An 18648-nucleotide genomic window follows, 5' to 3' on the forward strand; every position below is an offset into this window, starting at 1 on the left:
AGTGAATTCGGAATTTTACCATCGACACTGTCAACTTTCTTGGGGTTGCAAATGTATGTGATCTGCTGCATTTGAAGACGTCGAAAAAGCCGTTTTTATGTGGTTCAGTGATGCTCGTTCAAGAAACATTCCTATTAATGCGGCACTCATTCAAGAAAATGTGAGGTTTCTAAAGTCTCTTGGGACCTCCCCCAACTGGACAACATGCTGACGAGTGTCCCGAAGTGCGATCAAGCTGAATAAAGCTGGTTTTTCTAAAGTACTGAGACTCATCCTCATATTTTGGCATGTAAGACAGGGACTTATAGCGCGACCCCGATCTTTTAGGATTCGCTTCTGTGGTGCCTCACTGCACCACTGTTAGCCTGCTGTTGCCCTGTTCCGGCAATGGACAAACAATCTTCCGCAGACGCGGCAATTGCGCTTCGGGATGCACTTCAGCGTGACGTTCCTGGTGAGTGGGGGGTTGGGATCCCAAAAGGGCTTAGAAACCTCACAATATGATGAGGAAAAAAGGATGATTCGGCTTCTGATTGATAACTGTGCTGCCCACAACATGCACAACACAACATTTAGATAATGTTCACATTGAATTCCTCCCACCCAATTGCACAGCAGTGCTTCAGCCATTGGATTTGGGCATCATTTGCAAGGAAATGCTGAGAAAAATTCTCGTAAGCATAACTTGTAGACAGGAGGAGATGAAAATTAATGTGAAAGAAGCTATTGAAATGATTGCAAATGCCAGGACACAAGTTAAAGAAAGCACTATGTGACAAATACAGAATCTCATTACAACGAAATTTTCATTACAGCGAAATATTTTTTAGGTCCCCCAACCAGAATAATAAGGGAAATGTTTGATTAAAGAAAGCATTAATGTATGGGGCACAAATCAAATGTAGATATCCTGCATGAAAGGTAAGTGTAGCTAACCACAGTGTATGCCAGTTTCTTTGTCGATAAATCACACTGTAGTATTTCTTGGAACTCACTCCAACCCCAAGCCTGCTCTCATGGTGGCAAGGCCAAAGTTATATATATGTGAAAAACCTGACTAGATAGTTAGAAGTACCTGTGTGCCAAATTTTAAATCTATGGCTTAAAATACAAAACTGGACATAAAGAACAAACAAACAGTAGTTGCGCTTAAAAGATATACAGACAAACTTTGTGCCTCAGTAGATACAGTCACACTACCTTCAGTGATTTTTATTGCGGTAGATTTGATCTGCATTATTGAAACATCAAAAGTACAAATAATGATGTATTTTATTTTAAATTATTATGGAAATTAGTAAATGTTTTAACCCTTAAGGTACACTACTGATCTTATTCTAAAACACAATTTTTGTCATTAGAAAATATGCGACAAAAAAGTTATAGGTAAAGATTGTTAATATTGTACAGTTTCTTCTGAAGTACACACTGTGCACACTTAAACTATAAACGTGCAGCACAGAATGAGCCTCCCATACAGATCTGTCTTATTTGAATACCATGAAGTATAAAAGCACTTTGTTGTCTCAAGCAGTCAAACACCTTCTGGCAGTCCCTTTACATGTGACTTGGACTAATTGCCTGAGTTATTTTACTTTACTTACATTTAGTTAATTTAGCTTAGACATACAGGCAACATTTCCAAATACCTTGTTTGCTGTCCAGATTGCAGTAGCTGTTGACACCCATTCTCTTGCATGAATGCCTGAGTCTATCCAGATAGCAGGTCTGTTCAATCCTCCTGTGCTAAACTGAGATTTAGAAATTACAGAATGTTAGGAAAGACATTTTTCCAAAGTTTTTTTTTTAACTTCAGGGTTCACATGGATGTACCAAATAGTGTACCGAATAGAATTCGTATTGTCTAACATTAAAGGATGTAGATGGAAATTGGAATATCTGGTGAAAATTCACATGGATGTAGGGGAGTATATGGACAGTCCATGAGATATGAAATAAACTAATTTAAATCTAAAATAAACTAAAATAAATCTGTTTCCTGTAACTGTTAGCATGTACTCACAACAGAATGGAATCGTATCAATTTCTTGCTCACTGTATTATTTATATTTTAAAGATATTTGTAGGATATATTATATTGTTGATAGTATTACTGGAAGATAAATCACATAAGCATTAAGTCTCTGTAATTTATAATGGTTTTAAAATGTATATGCTATTTTAAAATTGTGATTGGTGTTTTTGGGGGTACTAACCTTATCATTTTCTGAATGTTGTTGGCCAAATTAACATGCACTCTGACGGGTCTTAGTTGCTATGGAGAGGCTTTACCCAGAACTATATTCTAAATATAACAGTTTTTTTTACAGTTTACCTTTTGCATTGTAAATTTACACAATTACATTGTATTCTCAATGAAATGTCACCTGCACTGTAATTTAAATGTATTATTTAATGATAGGACTTACCTTAAGAACATACATTTCCCGATGTTCATATGACCAACCAATCTGGATTTTAGACACCAGATTGGGATACTGTGCTTTCAAGGTGTCCATCCAATTGTAAATCTGCAATCCAGTAAGGCAAATACTGAGAACATTGGCATAATCAAAACACTTCTTGAATAAAATATGGCTTCCATGTTGCCATCTCAACCTTTGTATGTGGCAGTTGCTTTGTTGCCAGACCACACTGTAGTATTGCAAATAATAGAAAGTATGTGTTCACTCCTGGAAACCCCAAATAGCCAAATTCATGTAACACTTTACTCAGAGATCTTCTCATAATTCTCACTTAGGGTAAGGAGACCTGAGTAAAATGAATACCTTAATCTTGTCAGTAAATGACAGAGTGGAAATCCTCACTACCTCCCTTCACTCTCACTAGAGTGATACAAAATACCATGATGCACAAGAACTTTCTGATGTCCAACTACTGAATACTAGTGGAATTAAGTAGGGATAGCAGTTCTGCAATGTGTTGTGGGTCCATGGCAGCAGTATGCACACTATCAAAGAATGGATTAACGACATAGAAAGGATTCTTACAATTAACAGTTTAAACATATTAAATGTTACATGTCCTCAAATCAGATAGATAGATAGATAGATAGATAGATAGATAGATAGATAGATAGATAGATAGATAGATAGATAGATAGATAGATAGATAGATAGATAGATAGATAGATAGATAGATAGATAGATAGATAGATAGATAGATAGATAGATAGATAGATAGATAGATAGAAATTTTGTATCCTTTGCTTCCCTTGACTTTTCAGAAACCATTGATGACAAACCTTTAGAGTGGATTCTCCAACATCTTGCCATCTAGTTAGCCAATTAAAGGTGTCATTTTGCTTGACTTCTCACTACATTCAATAAATGTTATATTTCAGAGAGCAACATCACATTTTGACATACAACTTTAGAAAGAGCTGTACCGTGTCTAATGTGTGGTAGGCGCCTAAGTTAAAGCTTTTTGCGCTGCGTTCCAATCTTCTATTTTCCTTCATCTGCTCCTGCTCTTCATCAAGGATTGCCTGTAAACAACACATTTATATAAATTCATATCTTATTTCAATCCCTTCAAACTTCTAGTACCTATTTGAAAGATCACGTCTTAAGGCACTAAAAGGTTAATAACAGGTTTAAGATGGTGTTTTACTTTGATTGGATGTCTGTCTATAGCTGTATAACCAGTCTTCATTGCTTCATATTATATATAACTAGCAAAATACCCGCGCTTCGCAGCGGCGAAATACTGCCTGAATATTTTTATTAAGAAAAAAGTAAAAATTTTTAAATTGAGGGAAAATATACAAAAAATTATTTGTTAAGGATCTCTTTGTATACCACGTTGTCAGTTCGTCCCTCCGGTTGTAATATGACCAAGCTGTGCGCTGAGCTTACTCTTGAGCATGCAACATATAGTTGACCATGTGGAAAGCAATCCTGCCTCAAATCAATGCCAACCTTTTATAGTGTTTGTCCTTGAGACTTATTAATTGTCATTGCGAAGCAGAGCCTTACTGGAAATTGAACGCGTTTGAATTGAAATGGGAGATTAGATGGTATAACGGGGATGCGAGGAATAAAAACTGTGTCACCTGAGGCACTGCCAGTAAAAATAGTTGCTTGAATTAGGTTGTTTTGTAGAGATGTGACCTGAAGTCTCGTGCCGTTACAAAGTTTTGGTGGCTGTAAGTTTCTCAGTAACATTATTGGTGCCCCCAACCTTCAAAATGAGATTATGCTCAGGAGTGCCTGGAGGATTTAGAGTGTTGAGAAACTCTATCGGATAATGTACCCGCGTCTTCTACTTCTACAACTGAATCAACAGATTGATATGTTTTTGGTTGTGAAGGTAGTTCTTCAAGTAAAATGTGGTTTATAGTCGTAGTCATGTCATTTTTTGGTGTCAGGATAGCTCTCTCTCTTAACCATGACACATCATTTTGGTGGAGATTTCGTAGATCGGGGTAAACATTTTGAGAGATTTGTAGGAATATTTATTTTACGATTTTCTTGTATGAAGGTGCCATCACCTATACTCATCAGAAGAGCAGAGAACTCCTCGGCTTTTTTGTCGCCTTTCAAATGAACTCTCATGTTTGTTTTTAAAGTAACAACATTGATTTGTGGCCATAGGTATGAAGATTTCAGAGATGCTTTAACTTTATCAGCGCATGTTCCTCTGGGCACGAATGGTAGGGTTTGGCGGAAGTCTCCAGCCAGTAACACTGTCAAGCCTCCCATAAGTTTGTTGTTGTTTCGGATGTCTTGGAGGGTCCTGTCTAAAGCCTCAATACCTGCTCTGTGTGCCATAGTGCATTCATCCCAGACAATAAGCTGACAATGTCGCAGCACTTCAGCCATGTTGCTCTGCTTTGATATGTTACACATGGGGGACTCAGTATGGTTGAGGTTCAGAGGCAGCTTGAAAGCTGAATGAGCAGTTCTGCCACCCTCTAGAAGAGTTGCAGCAATGCCAGAAGAAGCCACAGCTATGGCAATGTTACGTTTTGCTCGGATTTTTGCAAGAAGAAGGTTTATTAGGAATGTCTTACCAGTTCCTCCTGGAGCATCAAGGAAAAACACCGTGCCAGTGGCTGACGCAACGCTACTCATGATTTGCTCATGAACTGACTTTTGGTCACTATTTAGCAAGCGCTCGTTATTTGTGACTAATTGGCCAATTGCGAGGTGTTGTAAGATGTCTCTTTCAAGTACTCGGGATTTGACGTAAGTTGTGCCAGTTCTGTTAAAGGTGAAGGCAAACCGTAATGATGAAGAGATTGACATCCAATACCAATTACGTAGTTTTCAAGCAACTGTAGACAGTTGTTATAGATCAAATGTAACCACTGGTGGACTTCTGTTCGTATATGATCTCTTTCAGTCTGTCTCCTAATATCTTCTGCTATGCTGTCTTTATGTTTTTTCCATAGGTTTAAGGGGTTTTCCATTTGGCAGAACACCAACATGACAGCAAACAGTTCACGGATCTTTTGAGGTGAGCGAGATAGAGCAGCTTCCTGTAGAGTCTCGTCCCAGTTGATATCGTCATGTAATAAACCGAGTGCCCTGCAGGCTGACTTATAGGTCGGATGTAGGACATCATCAACTGTTCTGAGAGATTTGAAAGATGTGGGACCTGTGATTTTGTTGAGCAGCAGTCGAAGATGGTAGCATTCAGAGTTATTCGGGTGTACAGTGTAGACCCGTCCCAGTACATTATCCTTTTTCACTCCCGAATGTCCTGGTACAGGGTTGCCCTGTTTCCTTCAACGAAACATGTTGTTTGCCCACACATAATATGATGGAATTTCATTATAATGAAGTTGTTTTGCAAAATCATCGTGTTTGCAAAGGTCAAAGAACGCTAAAAGGGTGGTTTGTGGTGGATTGTGTACTTTATCGGCAACGTTGCCTTCTGTGAAATAAATTTTTTGTCCGTTCTCAAGATGCACAGCAAGATGAACAACCGGAGGGAAATGTTCGTGAATGGGAAAACAGAAAATGCGCCAGGCTGCTTCAGAGCTAATAATGTAACGACCAGCTTCGTATCGAGATACTTCGTCACTTTGATTTTGTATTGTAAATACTGCCTGGTCACTTCTCTTGTTAACATACTTGCAGATGTATTTGATTGATTTTACTGAACTGCAAAATTCGACATTGATGTGAGCATTGAAGAAGCAGGACAGCACAGGACTATAAGGGACCACCCATCTGTTGTCGATATCTACTCCTTTGATGTTAATTGTATGACCTCCATCAGCAGGTGCGCGCCTGCGGTACTGAGGGTAACCATCTTCTCCGGTCTGAGTTTCTGAGATGAACGGACATGGGTACTTCTTAGTGCATATTCTGTTGATCATGCAGGGTGAGTTGATATCATGAGGTCCACATGGGCCGTGGATCATGGTGGATTTTACTATTTTGTGTAGGGCAGGGTCAGTCTGTGGATCAGGAATTTCCGCACGGATGACTTGATCGATGAGAGCTGGTTTAATCCTATCCTTTAGCCACAATAGAATGTGTGCATGGGGAATACCTCGCTTTTGCCACTCTATGGTGTACATGTAGCAATTTGTACAGCCGAAAATGTTACTCTTCGTGAGCAAGTCTATCATTTTGCGAATCTTGAGATGAAATACACGACTGATAAGGTCGTGGCGATCGTGAGGTTTTTGACGTGGAAGGAGAATTTCAGTGATGTCAGGCCATTTAGGATTGCAAGTAAATGTGATGAATAAGTCAGGGAGGCCATAATGACGTACGTATGTCATTGCGTCTTGTGTACGCTCGTGCATATAGCGAGGTCCTCCAGTGAAGGAAGATGGTAATATCACAGCTTGACCAAGTTATATTAAATCAGTGTCGTTTTTGTCAATAGCATCTTTTAAGTGAACGTAATTTTCAGCTCGTAGTTTTTTCTGATTTAGTCTGATATAATTTAGTCTTTCGGATTCAACTTTTGCGTACATATCAACTAAAAACTGATTTAATAAAGTTCGGAAGAAAAGGATAGTATTATCATGATGTTGTCTGATCATAAGCCAGTATGAATAGAAGTTTGCTGCAGAGACAGTTTTGTTCATAGGTAACTTACTGGTAGCATGAACTTGAGGTATAGACACAGAATAGCCGTCTTCACCATAGCAGAACATGAGAGGATATTGAAGTGCATCAAAGGATCTGTGGGTTTCCTTAATGCGTTGTAGTTTATTGTCTCTGGTTTTCAAGACAATATCTCTATTGTTGAACGTTTGCCCAACGATGACAACACCAACTTGATGAACTGTGGGTTTATTAAATCTGCCTTTGTGTGCATGTAATGGTTTTTTGTCTGCGTGAATGACAACTTTGAAGTCTTTGTCATCATCTGAAATACTGTCCATTGTGGAGTGGAAGTCCTGGATGTAAGTGTTACAGTCATGGAGCATTTTTTGTAATTGCTTGACCAGGGGTATGTTAAGTCCAGAAAAATTAGCGCAGCGGATTTGTGCTTCCTTTTCATCGTCCCCGACGAAATAAATTTGCAAAAATTTGTGTTCCTCATTCGGCATAGGTAAAAGACTGCCAATCAAGTGATACACTTGTCCCTGAACTTTAAATGAAGGCATAAAATTTCCTTCAACGATTTGTTTAGCACCAGATGACGTCATTTGAAATGCGCTGTTATACTTTCGAATATTGTTCAAGAAATGCTCACTTTGAGGATGTTCGCTATTTAACAGGCCCTCAAGAAGGTCAGGAAGCTTACGTAAAGGAGTGAGAGAGACTTTACCACCGTTACAGCACAAACCAGGAGACTCGCATTTCCACTTCTGAGTTTGACAATAGTCACAGTGAACATCCATGGATCCAATGTGTACTGTTTTGTCAGACTCATAATGTATGTTTGGGTCGTACACAAATCCACAATTGGCTTTTTTGAGCCAAACCTGTTGTTTTCGTATGAGCCGCTTTTCATTATTGGGATCGTATCTAGAAACAGAAGCTCTATTAACTTGTGGATTTGCCTCCGTGTATTTAGCGACAGCATCTCTATGAACGTGTGGATTCGCTTGCGAGTATTTAGAGACAGCGTCCCTATTAACTTGTGGATGTGCTTGCGAGTATTTAGCGACAGCGTCCCTATTAACTTGTGGATATGCTTGCGAGTATTTAGTGACAGCGTCCCTATGAAGTTCTGGATGTGCTTGCGAGTATTTAGTGACAGCATCCCTATGAACTTGTGGATTTGCTTGCGAGTATTTAGCCACAGCATCCCTATGAACTTGTGGATTTGCTTGCGAGTATTTAGCCACAGTGTCCCTATGAACTTGTGGATTTGCTTCTGAGTATTTAGCCACAGCGTCTCTATGAACTTGTGGATTTGCTTCTGAGTATTTAGCCACAGCGTGTTTATTAACTTGTGGATTTTTGTGCGAGAATTTGGCGGCAGCTGCACGAAGTTGCTTCCGTCTAGGTGCATCAGAAAATCTACCACGAAGTCTGATACGCCTCCTTTTTACTGTGTTCTCACAGCTTGGATTGCTGCTGTCATAATCGGCTCGAGCTGGATTTGTGTTGAACTGACATTCGGTATGTGTCAATCGATATAAGCATACAACTGGCTTCATCAATAACTTCGCATCCATCTTTTGAGAGTTGAAATATTCATAAACATCAAAGTGTCCACTACTCAAATCGTTGCCTGTGAATCTAAGATGTTTAAGAGGCATTGACGGTTCTCCAAAGGTGTAAAATATTTGGCCATTTTGGTACACTTGAAAGCGACAACCAAACAATTAAGCGGCAGCCATCAACTCACATGCAGAACCATAGGTGAAGGGCTTAAGCATTTCAGTCTTATAGTGCTCCTGTGTACTATAATTATCTCCTGTATCATCATCAGTCCACACTTTGAACCTGTCCCAGTCATTTAATACATAAGACACAATGTACCTGCGGATATCAAAAGTGAGCCTGATATGTCCGTGCAATATGTAACACAGAGAATGGAAAAGGCAGGCGCCATCTCGGGGCATGGACACCACTCGGTAAGTGATAGTTCTTTGATTGATGGTGATCACCTCCATAGACATGTTAATAGGGGTACAGTTGGAAGAATAAAGGGAATGGGTACCTGAACAGTAAACTAAGTGTAAAATACCTACACAATAACTATAACAATCTTAACAAATGAACAATAAAACAGCGGATAACCCGTGGATTAAATAAAACCTACACAATAACTACAACAATCGTAATAAATGAACAATAAAACAGGGGACAACCCGTGGATTAAATAAAAAGGCTGATTTCTTGACGAAGCAAGGAAAAAGGAAGGCCTTATATGTCGTTCGTTTATAAAACAGTGTTTAAGGTGTGAAAAGGCTGCTTCCTTGGCAAAGCAAGAAAAGGATTGAACACACCGCAGCGAAGAACGACCTTATATGGGCAGGCAGTCAATTACGTGGGAGGCGTGCTGATTTTCGCAGCAGCCGCACTTATGAATATGCTAAGCTATGGCGTATTTGGTGGCACCTGCACGAAGTTCCTTAAAACAACAGCAGAGAAGCTGCGGATTAAATAAAGGAAATGGTTACCTCAACAGTAAACTAAGTGTAAAATACCTACACAATAACTATAACAATCTTAACAAATGAACAATAAAACAGCGGAGAACCCGTGGATTAAATAAAACCTACACAATAACTATATCAATCGTAATAAATGAACAATAAAACAGGGGACAACCCGTGGATTAAATAAAAAGGCTGATTCCTTGACGAAGCAAGGAAAAAGGACGGCCTTATCTGTCGTTCGTTTATAAAACAGTGTTTAAGGTGTGAAAAGGCTGCTTCCTTGGCAAAGCAAGAAAAGGATTGAACACACCGCATCGAAGAACGGCCTTATATGGGCAAGCTGGTCAATTATGTGGGAGGCGTGCTGATTTTCGCAGCAGCCGCACTTATGAATATGCTAAGCTATGGCGTATTTGGCGGCACCTGCACGAAGTTCCTTAAAACAACAGCAGAGAAGCCGCGGATTAAATAAAGGAAATGGTTACCTGAACAGTAAACTAAGTGTAAAATACCTACACAATAACTATAACAATCTTAACAAATGAACAATAAAACAGCGGAGAACCCGTGGATTAAATAAAACCTACACAATAACTATAACAATCGTAATAAATGAACAATAAAACAGGGGACAACCCGTGGATTAAATAAAAAGGCTGCTTCTTTGACGAAGCAAGGAAAAAGGACGGTCTTATATGTCGTTCGTTTATAAAACAGTGTTTAAGGTGTGAAAAGGCTGCTTCCTTGGCAAAGCAAGAAAAGGATTCAACACACCGCAGCGAAGAACGGCCTTATATGGGCAGGCAGTCAATTACATGGGAGGCGTGCTGATTTCCGCAGCAGCCGCACTTATGAATATGCTAAGCACAGTCCTTCACCCGCGAATATTTACCTTATATGGGCAGGCACTCATTCACGTGGGAGGCGTGATGATGCAAGACGCAAGACGCAACCGCCTCACACAGCAACCGAGCTGCCCGCTATGGCCGTATACAGTATAACGAAAGTAGGTTCCAGTTATGACCGTTACGCGTAGAATTTCGAAATGAAACCTGCCTAACTTTTGTAAGTAAGCTGTAAGGAATGAGCCTGCCAAATTTCAGCCTTCCACCTACACGGGAAGTTGGACAATTAGTGATGAGTGAGTGAGTGAGTGAGTCAGTCAGTCAGTCAGTCAGTGAGTGAGTCAGTGAGGGCTTTGCCTTTTATTAGTATAGATACAATTCCTTAGAGAAAATTCATTTTTTCTGCAATGTATACTGTAAATTATTTCTGGCTTCCTCAGGTGTGCTGTGGAAAAATATTAAAGAAATAAATTATATAAACTAAAATAAACTTTTAAGACTTGTCAGTTAGAAGTTGAATCGTTCTGATTACCTGAACATCCTCTATCATAACAGAGTATTGTATGTTATTGGACTCCAGAGTATCCTTGATAACTTGCAGAGAGGCAGGTGGAACTCGAACATCCACAGAAAGTCCAGTCTTTGATGGTGGGATCCAAAAATCTAGCTTTAAAGAGAAATTAAGACAGGTAAGTAATGGCATATTACTTACAATCCACTCTGAAATTAATTCTCTATAAGCATGTTGCTAAACAATAGAAATACAAGGGAATTAAAATGGCTTGGCATGAATTCTAGAGTTCTATAAAAGTTATATTTCTCAAACTAACGAATCATTTCCTAATATTCATACCTTCTTCTCTGCTTTTTTCATCACCTTTAATCTGTTTTACTTAATGTGAATTCAACTTTGAGTAATCAGTCCTGAAACTGAGAATCCCATCCTGTTTCCTGAACCCTCCTTATCTCAGGCAAGCCTGAAGGAAGCCCGAGTGTTTGTCAGCAACGACAGGTACAAGGCAAAGGAGTGAGTTTTGACAAGACATCGAACAAACTAACACTCATTCAGCCAATGCAAAGGCGACAAATCGGCCTAGCACAAGACTTTCAACTGTGGGTGTTCCCTTGCTAAACTCTATTTCCTGCACTACAATGCCATGCAATTTATACATATTCTTAAAAGAAACAATTAATTAATGATCTTATAAACACTTGCTTTTGATGTGATTGATAGATAGATAGATAGATAGATAGATAGATAGATAGATAGATAGATAGATAGATAGATAGATAGATAGATAGATAGATAGATAGATAGATAGATAGATAGATAGATAGATAGATAGATAGATAGATAGATAGATAGATAGATAGATAGATAGTGGATTTTCGATAATTGATAGGAGCCTGCTGAGCGCCCGTCGCTCAGATGTGTCACTATTGTCACTATTCAAACCATAAAATATATGATGGTTTAGTAGATGCCAATCTTTTATGATCAGTTTATTTTCAGAGCCAGTTGTGTTTTTGACATAAAAATTCTGGTGGATCCATACTAGAATTTCCCTATATGTATGCAGACTTTTGTAACATAAACATTAACTTACTTAAATAAAAATCTCTGTCTCATCTGCTAATGACTATCAAACATACACATTCATGCACCTTTCACATCACAAAAAATTGAAGAATGGGAAACAAGAATATCGATTGGTTTCAGATCATTGAAGTACCCTTTGACATTGTCATGATCTGACAATATACAGTCATGGAGAATTAAACACTAATGAAAATAAGGACCCATTGTTCAGTAAAATCTATTGGCTATGAACTGCCCAAACTGAAATAGCAACACCTCAAGTTTAGAATCAAACAGTTTTGATGTGAAAAAGAACAAACCACAATAACATGGAAAGAATGCTACACACACTGCACAGCTCAAATGGCACACCGCATGTATGGCAATAGTGTTAACTATCATGTGACCAGCTGTCTGCTGCTCAAGCAAGGCCAGTAAATAGTTAAAAAAATATTTTTATATAGATGCCTATTCATTCTACACTAGGATTATGTTCTTCCTTGAAACATGAGCATCAAACTGCTGGATTATTTTCCAGTGAAGTGCAAGTAGCACAAGTTATTCAAATTTAGAGTAGCCCTCCTCAGTGGCGTGTGCAGATCAAGATACAGCATAATGTCTTACTATATATTGATGCATTCTTGATATGATCTTCTTTCTGTTTTTTGAATGAATGCAACAACCAACTATTTTTTTGGAATTCCCAAATTAGTATATATATATTAAGTTCTTATTAGATTTTAAGTGTTATTAGGTGTTGTGCATTTGTCCGTTCAGATCCTCCGATCCCAACACAAAAGGAAAAATAGAATATGTTCTTTACTTCTTTCACACTTCCTTCTGTATTCAAGGGAAGCTAGTACTTTGCAATCAACTTCCTCAAGGTATATTATGACCAATTTATCTCTTTACTAACAACTATAGTTTGTGATTGTTCATTTGTATTGGTTCATCTGCTGTTTCTGTTAACCTGCCTGTTCCAACATATAGATTTGTGCAAAGCTGAAGTCAATTTTAGAAGAATCAGGCACTAATTCTATATGGGTAACAAGTCTAAGGACTACAGGGGCATACACAGAACAGACCAATTGTAAGACAGTAGATAAAATAACTGAACTTTATGCATAAAACTAAATGTAAACACTGCAGGTGAACTATATAGCCCAGTGGCCTCAAACTCCGGTCCTGGAGGGCCACAGTGACTGCAGGTTTTCATTCTACCCTTTTTCTTAAATGGTGACCAGTTTTTGCTGCTAATTAACTCCTTTTCCTTTCTTTTTTAAGATGTGTTCCTCTGAATTGCTTCATTCCTTTCCTTAAATGGCACCCAAAGAGAAATCAAATATGAAGTGAGTGAGCCAAAAGAAAACCAACTAAGTCAGGTCCTCAAACTCCAACCAATTTCACTCCAACCAGTTGCTTAATTAGGCGCTGATTCTTGCTGTTAATTAAATCCATTCTTTAATTCCATGGCTTGTTACTGCTCTCAGTGTGCAATAGAATACATTTCTGAAATTGTTGGTTTTCTCTTTTCTAAGAGCACCGTTAAAATGGTTAGGGGACTTTAGCAAATCAGCATTCCTGAGACCTTCACCTTTCTTGATTTTCAGATATTGTGATTCAGATATTGACCGTTTGCTGGTCATGTTTTGGTTCATTTTATATATCAATTATTTTATATATCAATAGTTAAGGAAAAAGAAACAATTAAGCGGTCTGAGTCTTCAAGAGCAAGTCAAATAAAATTAATTCAAAAGAAATTAATTAGGAGCAAAAACAAGTCACTAATTAAGAAAAGGGTTAGAATGAAAACCTGCAGCTACAGGAGTCCTCCAGGACCAGAATTTGAGACCCCGGTATAGCCACTAAAAAATGATGAACTGCTCTACAGAAATGACAAACTGCTCTACAGTCATCCAATGTGTTCTTGTTATCTGTAGCCTGACATTCGCCTAGGCAAGTAGCTGCACATTTCCCATTCTTTGAAGAGTTAGGCCACGGGTAAGTTGTTGAAGTTTATTATGCTAATGCAACACATTTTCTGCCAATAAAGATTTTTTAACCATAAAATGGTTAAAAATTATTTTCACACTTTTATACTTTTCTTATGGAAGTTTTAAACTTGTTTCACAGTTGTTAAGAGACTTTACCTTCTTGAGCAAGACTTACTGTAAAACTGACTTCAAACTACCTTTGATTAGTCCACAATCTTATGTTACTTATTCTTTTCTGTCCACATTTGGCACAAAGCAGGAGCCAGCCTTGAATGGAACATCAACCTATTGCAGGGCACTCTTATTCACACAAGACACTGGTTAACATAACCTGCATAACTTTGGAATGTGAGAAAACTGAAACAACACAATATATATATTGTCACGTGCATGCCCATAGAGGGCAGTTTAATGGCTCCGATGATGGTAATTCCCCACCACTCCAGAGGTTGGCGTTATGTACTGTTGCCTTTCCTTTTCCTCCCGCTGTAGACTGGAAGATTGGACCCACCTCCTACTGCCAGAAATAGCTAAATCCGGACGATACACCATTTTTAGTCAGTCATGACTAGACTGAAGACATATTTAATGCTCATTATAAAATGCGTTTTTTTCTTTTTCCAACCAGTTATATGGGGTTTGCCTTTGGGTGCCCCCAACATTTGATGCAGTTCTTGTGTTGTTTTTTACTATATATACTGTATAAGGAAATAACTCATACAGTACATAGTGACCAGTCTAGGAATCACTTTCAGGACTCTGATGCAATTAGAAGGTACAATTAGTCCCTGTCCCAATGTGCTTCCCATCTACAGTATGAATACTTATTTCTATTTTTATTTATTAATTTTTTACTGTGTGACAAAATACTCCAGAAAATATTCAAAATTAATCTTATGTTAAATACATAGCCCATCATACTGTGTTCACCGATATTGAATTTTTTTGAATGTGACTGACAGCATTACATCTTATTTACAGTAATTTTGATATGGATAAAGTACAATAAATTAATCCATCCATTTGCAGGACAAATTCATCCATTAATTTTCTAACTCATTTTACAGATCATAGCCTTGCTATTTTGGCCTAGGAAGGAAATCAGATTCTATACCAAGGGTTTAGATGTACCTGAGTCAATGACACTTTAACCTACATTTTGTGCAAATTGTACGAGGGTTTAAATGCATTTCACCATAAGTACTGTGAGTTTTTTTAGCTGTTTTCTATTTGAAGTGTATTCTTCATAAAGCTTGCACTCACATAACTGTGTACCTATCTAATGCATAAAGCTGTAGCCTAAAACTTGTGAAGACATAATAGAATGCATGCCACAAATCAAACATACTTCAGCGTTGTTGTTAAGTGGAATATAAGCAAGCATTCAGTCATGGGGGCTGAAGCCTAACCCACCAGCAGCATCAGCTGCAAGTCTAGAACATACTACAGATCATTGTGTCATGCACAGCCCTCTCATGCACACACCCACTTATGGCCAATTTAGAATGGGCTAATATCCCAACATTCATATATTTGGGAAAGTGGAAGGAAACCAGAGAAAAGCTTATGCAGACTCACAGAGCACAGGCCAAAGCTATACACACTGATAAGACATGGGATTCTAGGAGGCGGCAGTGCTAACCATTATGCCACTGTAACTACTAAAGCTAAAAATAATAAAACTATGTTCTTTTCTATTTATATTGTACGTTTACAAGATAACAAAATTCGGATATATATACTATATATATATATATATATACTATATATATATATATATATATACTGTATATATATATATATATATATATATATATATATATATATATATATATATATATATATATATACACTAGGGGGTTTATCCCCTGCTCGCATCATTTACCAACCCCCCTTGCCGGCGCACCAACCACTTCGTGTCTATGTTGTGAAGAGGGGGGCTGAACGCACCCCAAGGAGATGCGGTCACTCCTCCGAAACCCCCTCTTAAATGGTGACACAATGGGAAACAAATAGGTTTTTTTTACCTCCTCTTTGCTCGATCATCTGCTGGCTTGCTGCTGCTGCCGTGCCACGTGATCTGCATTGCGCACGGTGCTTCGAACATTTAAGTCTCGCGGGATATGAGTTCTTGATAGTTTTTAGTTTATAATTTAAAAACAGAATAAGAATCTGAAAATCTAACAACGCCATATTAAAGTTCGATAAATTCTGAAAAGAATGATACCAAACATATACAGTATATGTAGGTTTTACAATAAGCCTGATTTAAAGCGTGACAAAAAATGTGACATAAAAACATCACATAAAATTTTTGCACAAAATTGTTACACTTCTAGGCTTAGGATTTTATATATAGAGAGTAGATATATATATATATATATATATATATACGTATATATAGTGATAGCCCAGGGTGTGTACAGCTGCCCTAACCCAACACAGATAGGCTGAAACACAAGTGCAGCACACAACACCCTTTTATTCAGAAATGGGGAAGCGCTTTTTCCATTAGAGCTCCTCAGAGCACAGCACAGTACAGCATCAAAATATACAAGATACAGTCCCTTTCTTCTCCCTTAGTCCACTTTCAGTCCTTCCGCCTCCTCTCTCTCTCTCTCTCTCTCTCTCTCTATGTCCCAAGAAAAGTAGTGACCTGTGGATACTCTCTCACCCGGTCCTTCCATCCATCTGGCATCCCAGCTGGATAATGGCTGTGGCCGCCTGTCACAATATACTGTATATATACACATTCAACACATTCTGACACACTTTATACATAAATTATTTTGTTGCATTAATGATATGTTGTCAAATATTAGTTGAAGTTTTAAACCATCATTAGGTTGACTTTATTTTTAAGTAAAATGTATATTATAAAGCATCAAAATATGTTTATTCTGGAAATGTTACAATCAAAAGAGGCACTGCTCAATCGTCTGACTGGAATAATGAAATTAAAATATAAAACTACTGTCTTGGAAAGCAAAGCTGTTTACAAAATGTGCTAAAAATGTGACCTGAACGTAAGGCATTGTGAAATGTGCAGCTTCCTATAAAAAAAAAGGATGTTGTACACTCTTTTGTCAAATTCTTTAATAGCTTTATGAGATTTTAGTTAGCCATACAGATGTTGGCTTATGCTACAATCGTACCTCCAAATGTTGCTGGTTTTCCAAAGATTTCAGAATGTTAAGATGTTCATCATCATTGACTTTGATCCTTAAGACTTGATTTCTGAAGTGAAAAAGAAAAAAATATAACTTCATGAAGTGATTGATATTTTACTATATGCAGTGCATTGTAGGTTTTATTAGATTTTCACAAGTGAGAAATTATGTTCATGCATTCATTTAAAGACTGTGCTGTGCATGTCTCATTCAGAGATTCTGAGCAGAGCACAGTGAAGTTACTAGTATTTATGGTCATGGCATGTGAGCCTGCCATGTCTATCATAAAAAATACTTGAGGATACATAAATTGGCAGCCCAGAAACATTACTCAAATATTCATATTATCACAATGAAAATGAAAGTAAAAAAAGGAATTCCCCACTTCCTAAAACAAATTAATTAATAAAGTGAATAAAGCTTCAAATTGCAGGAGAAATTAAATTTGTCAAGCTAGTTTTCTTCATGAATCATAATTGAACACAGAGCACATGGTTTGGTCTTTAAAAAGATGGCTTCCATGATGTCACACACATGCATAACAAGTTTCTTTGTGACATGTGATGCCATAGCAACCAGAACTTATAAATGGGGAATTATGATATCATCATTATTGGGTGTGCAAACAAATGACAAATCCAAAATCTAATGATACCAATCAAAGGAAAAATTATTCAAATCAAATTAATAAAACATTATGGTTTCCCCAGTGACCCTGTAGTTAGGATATAGCGGGTTGAATAATGGATGGATGGATTATGGTTTCCATTAAAATTGAGGGTGTTCTGCTTTAGTAGTAATATGTTATATATCTGTCTAAATACATGTTGTTATTTTTGTTGTTTACTAGGTGTCATATTTTTATGCATTTTCTAATATGTCTGTTATGATGTACTGCCCTTTTAAATGTGCCTGTGTTCCTTGTTTTTTGTGGTGTAGATCAGGGGTGCCCAATACGTCGATCGCGATCGACCGGTAGATCGCAAAGATAGTGCAGGTAGATCGCGTTGTATTCAAAAAAAATTTTTTTAAATGTTAGTCTATACAGTATATCCTCTCTATAGCATTTGCCACTTGATTGACATACAGGGCGGCCAGTCTGAGATCTCTTTTCTTTTAACACACTGGTCATCCCGCATGCACGATCAAACGCGCAAGCTACTGCAAAACTCCGGCTGTGATCTAGTTAGCCTTCTAATTTATATCGACTAAAGAAGGGATTTAAAAAAAAATTGTTTGGGGAGGCTGCGGTGGGCTGGCGCCCTGTCCGGGGTTTGTTTCCTGCCTTGTGCCCTGTGTTGGCTGGGATTGGCTCCAGCAGACCCCCGTGACCATGTAGTTGGGATAATGGATGGATGAAGGATGGATGTTTGGGGAGGGTATGGGCTGGATGTGGAATTGGAAGAGGATTTTTTTTCTCACAATGTCACAATCGAAGTGTGTTTGTCTGATCTGTCAATCTATCATTGCTATTCCAAAGAAGGAAAATGTGGAAAGGTACTTTCGAACTGTT

At 38.0% G+C, this 18648-nt stretch overlaps 1 protein-coding gene across 1 annotated transcript in view; it reads right to left on the reverse strand.

Moving 5' to 3' along the window:
* Positions 1-18648, reverse strand: part of LOC114646445 (carboxypeptidase A2-like) — a 50820-nt gene that overhangs the window by 24264 nt on the left and 7908 nt on the right. Inside the window, exons 2-6 of the mRNA XM_028794639.2 lie at positions 17121-17202; positions 10925-11059; positions 3410-3508; positions 2430-2531; positions 1650-1751 (exon numbers count right to left, since the gene is read on the reverse strand). Coding sequence (XP_028650472.1) covers positions 1650-1751; positions 2430-2531; positions 3410-3508; positions 10925-11059; positions 17121-17202 — 520 coding nt within the window. The remainder of the gene's footprint in view (positions 1-1649; positions 1752-2429; positions 2532-3409; positions 3509-10924; positions 11060-17120; positions 17203-18648) is intronic.

The sequence above is a fragment of the Erpetoichthys calabaricus genome, chromosome 1 (assembly GCF_900747795.2).
Source record: "Erpetoichthys calabaricus chromosome 1, fErpCal1.3, whole genome shotgun sequence".
Taxonomy (NCBI): Eukaryota; Metazoa; Chordata; class Cladistia; order Polypteriformes; family Polypteridae; genus Erpetoichthys; species Erpetoichthys calabaricus.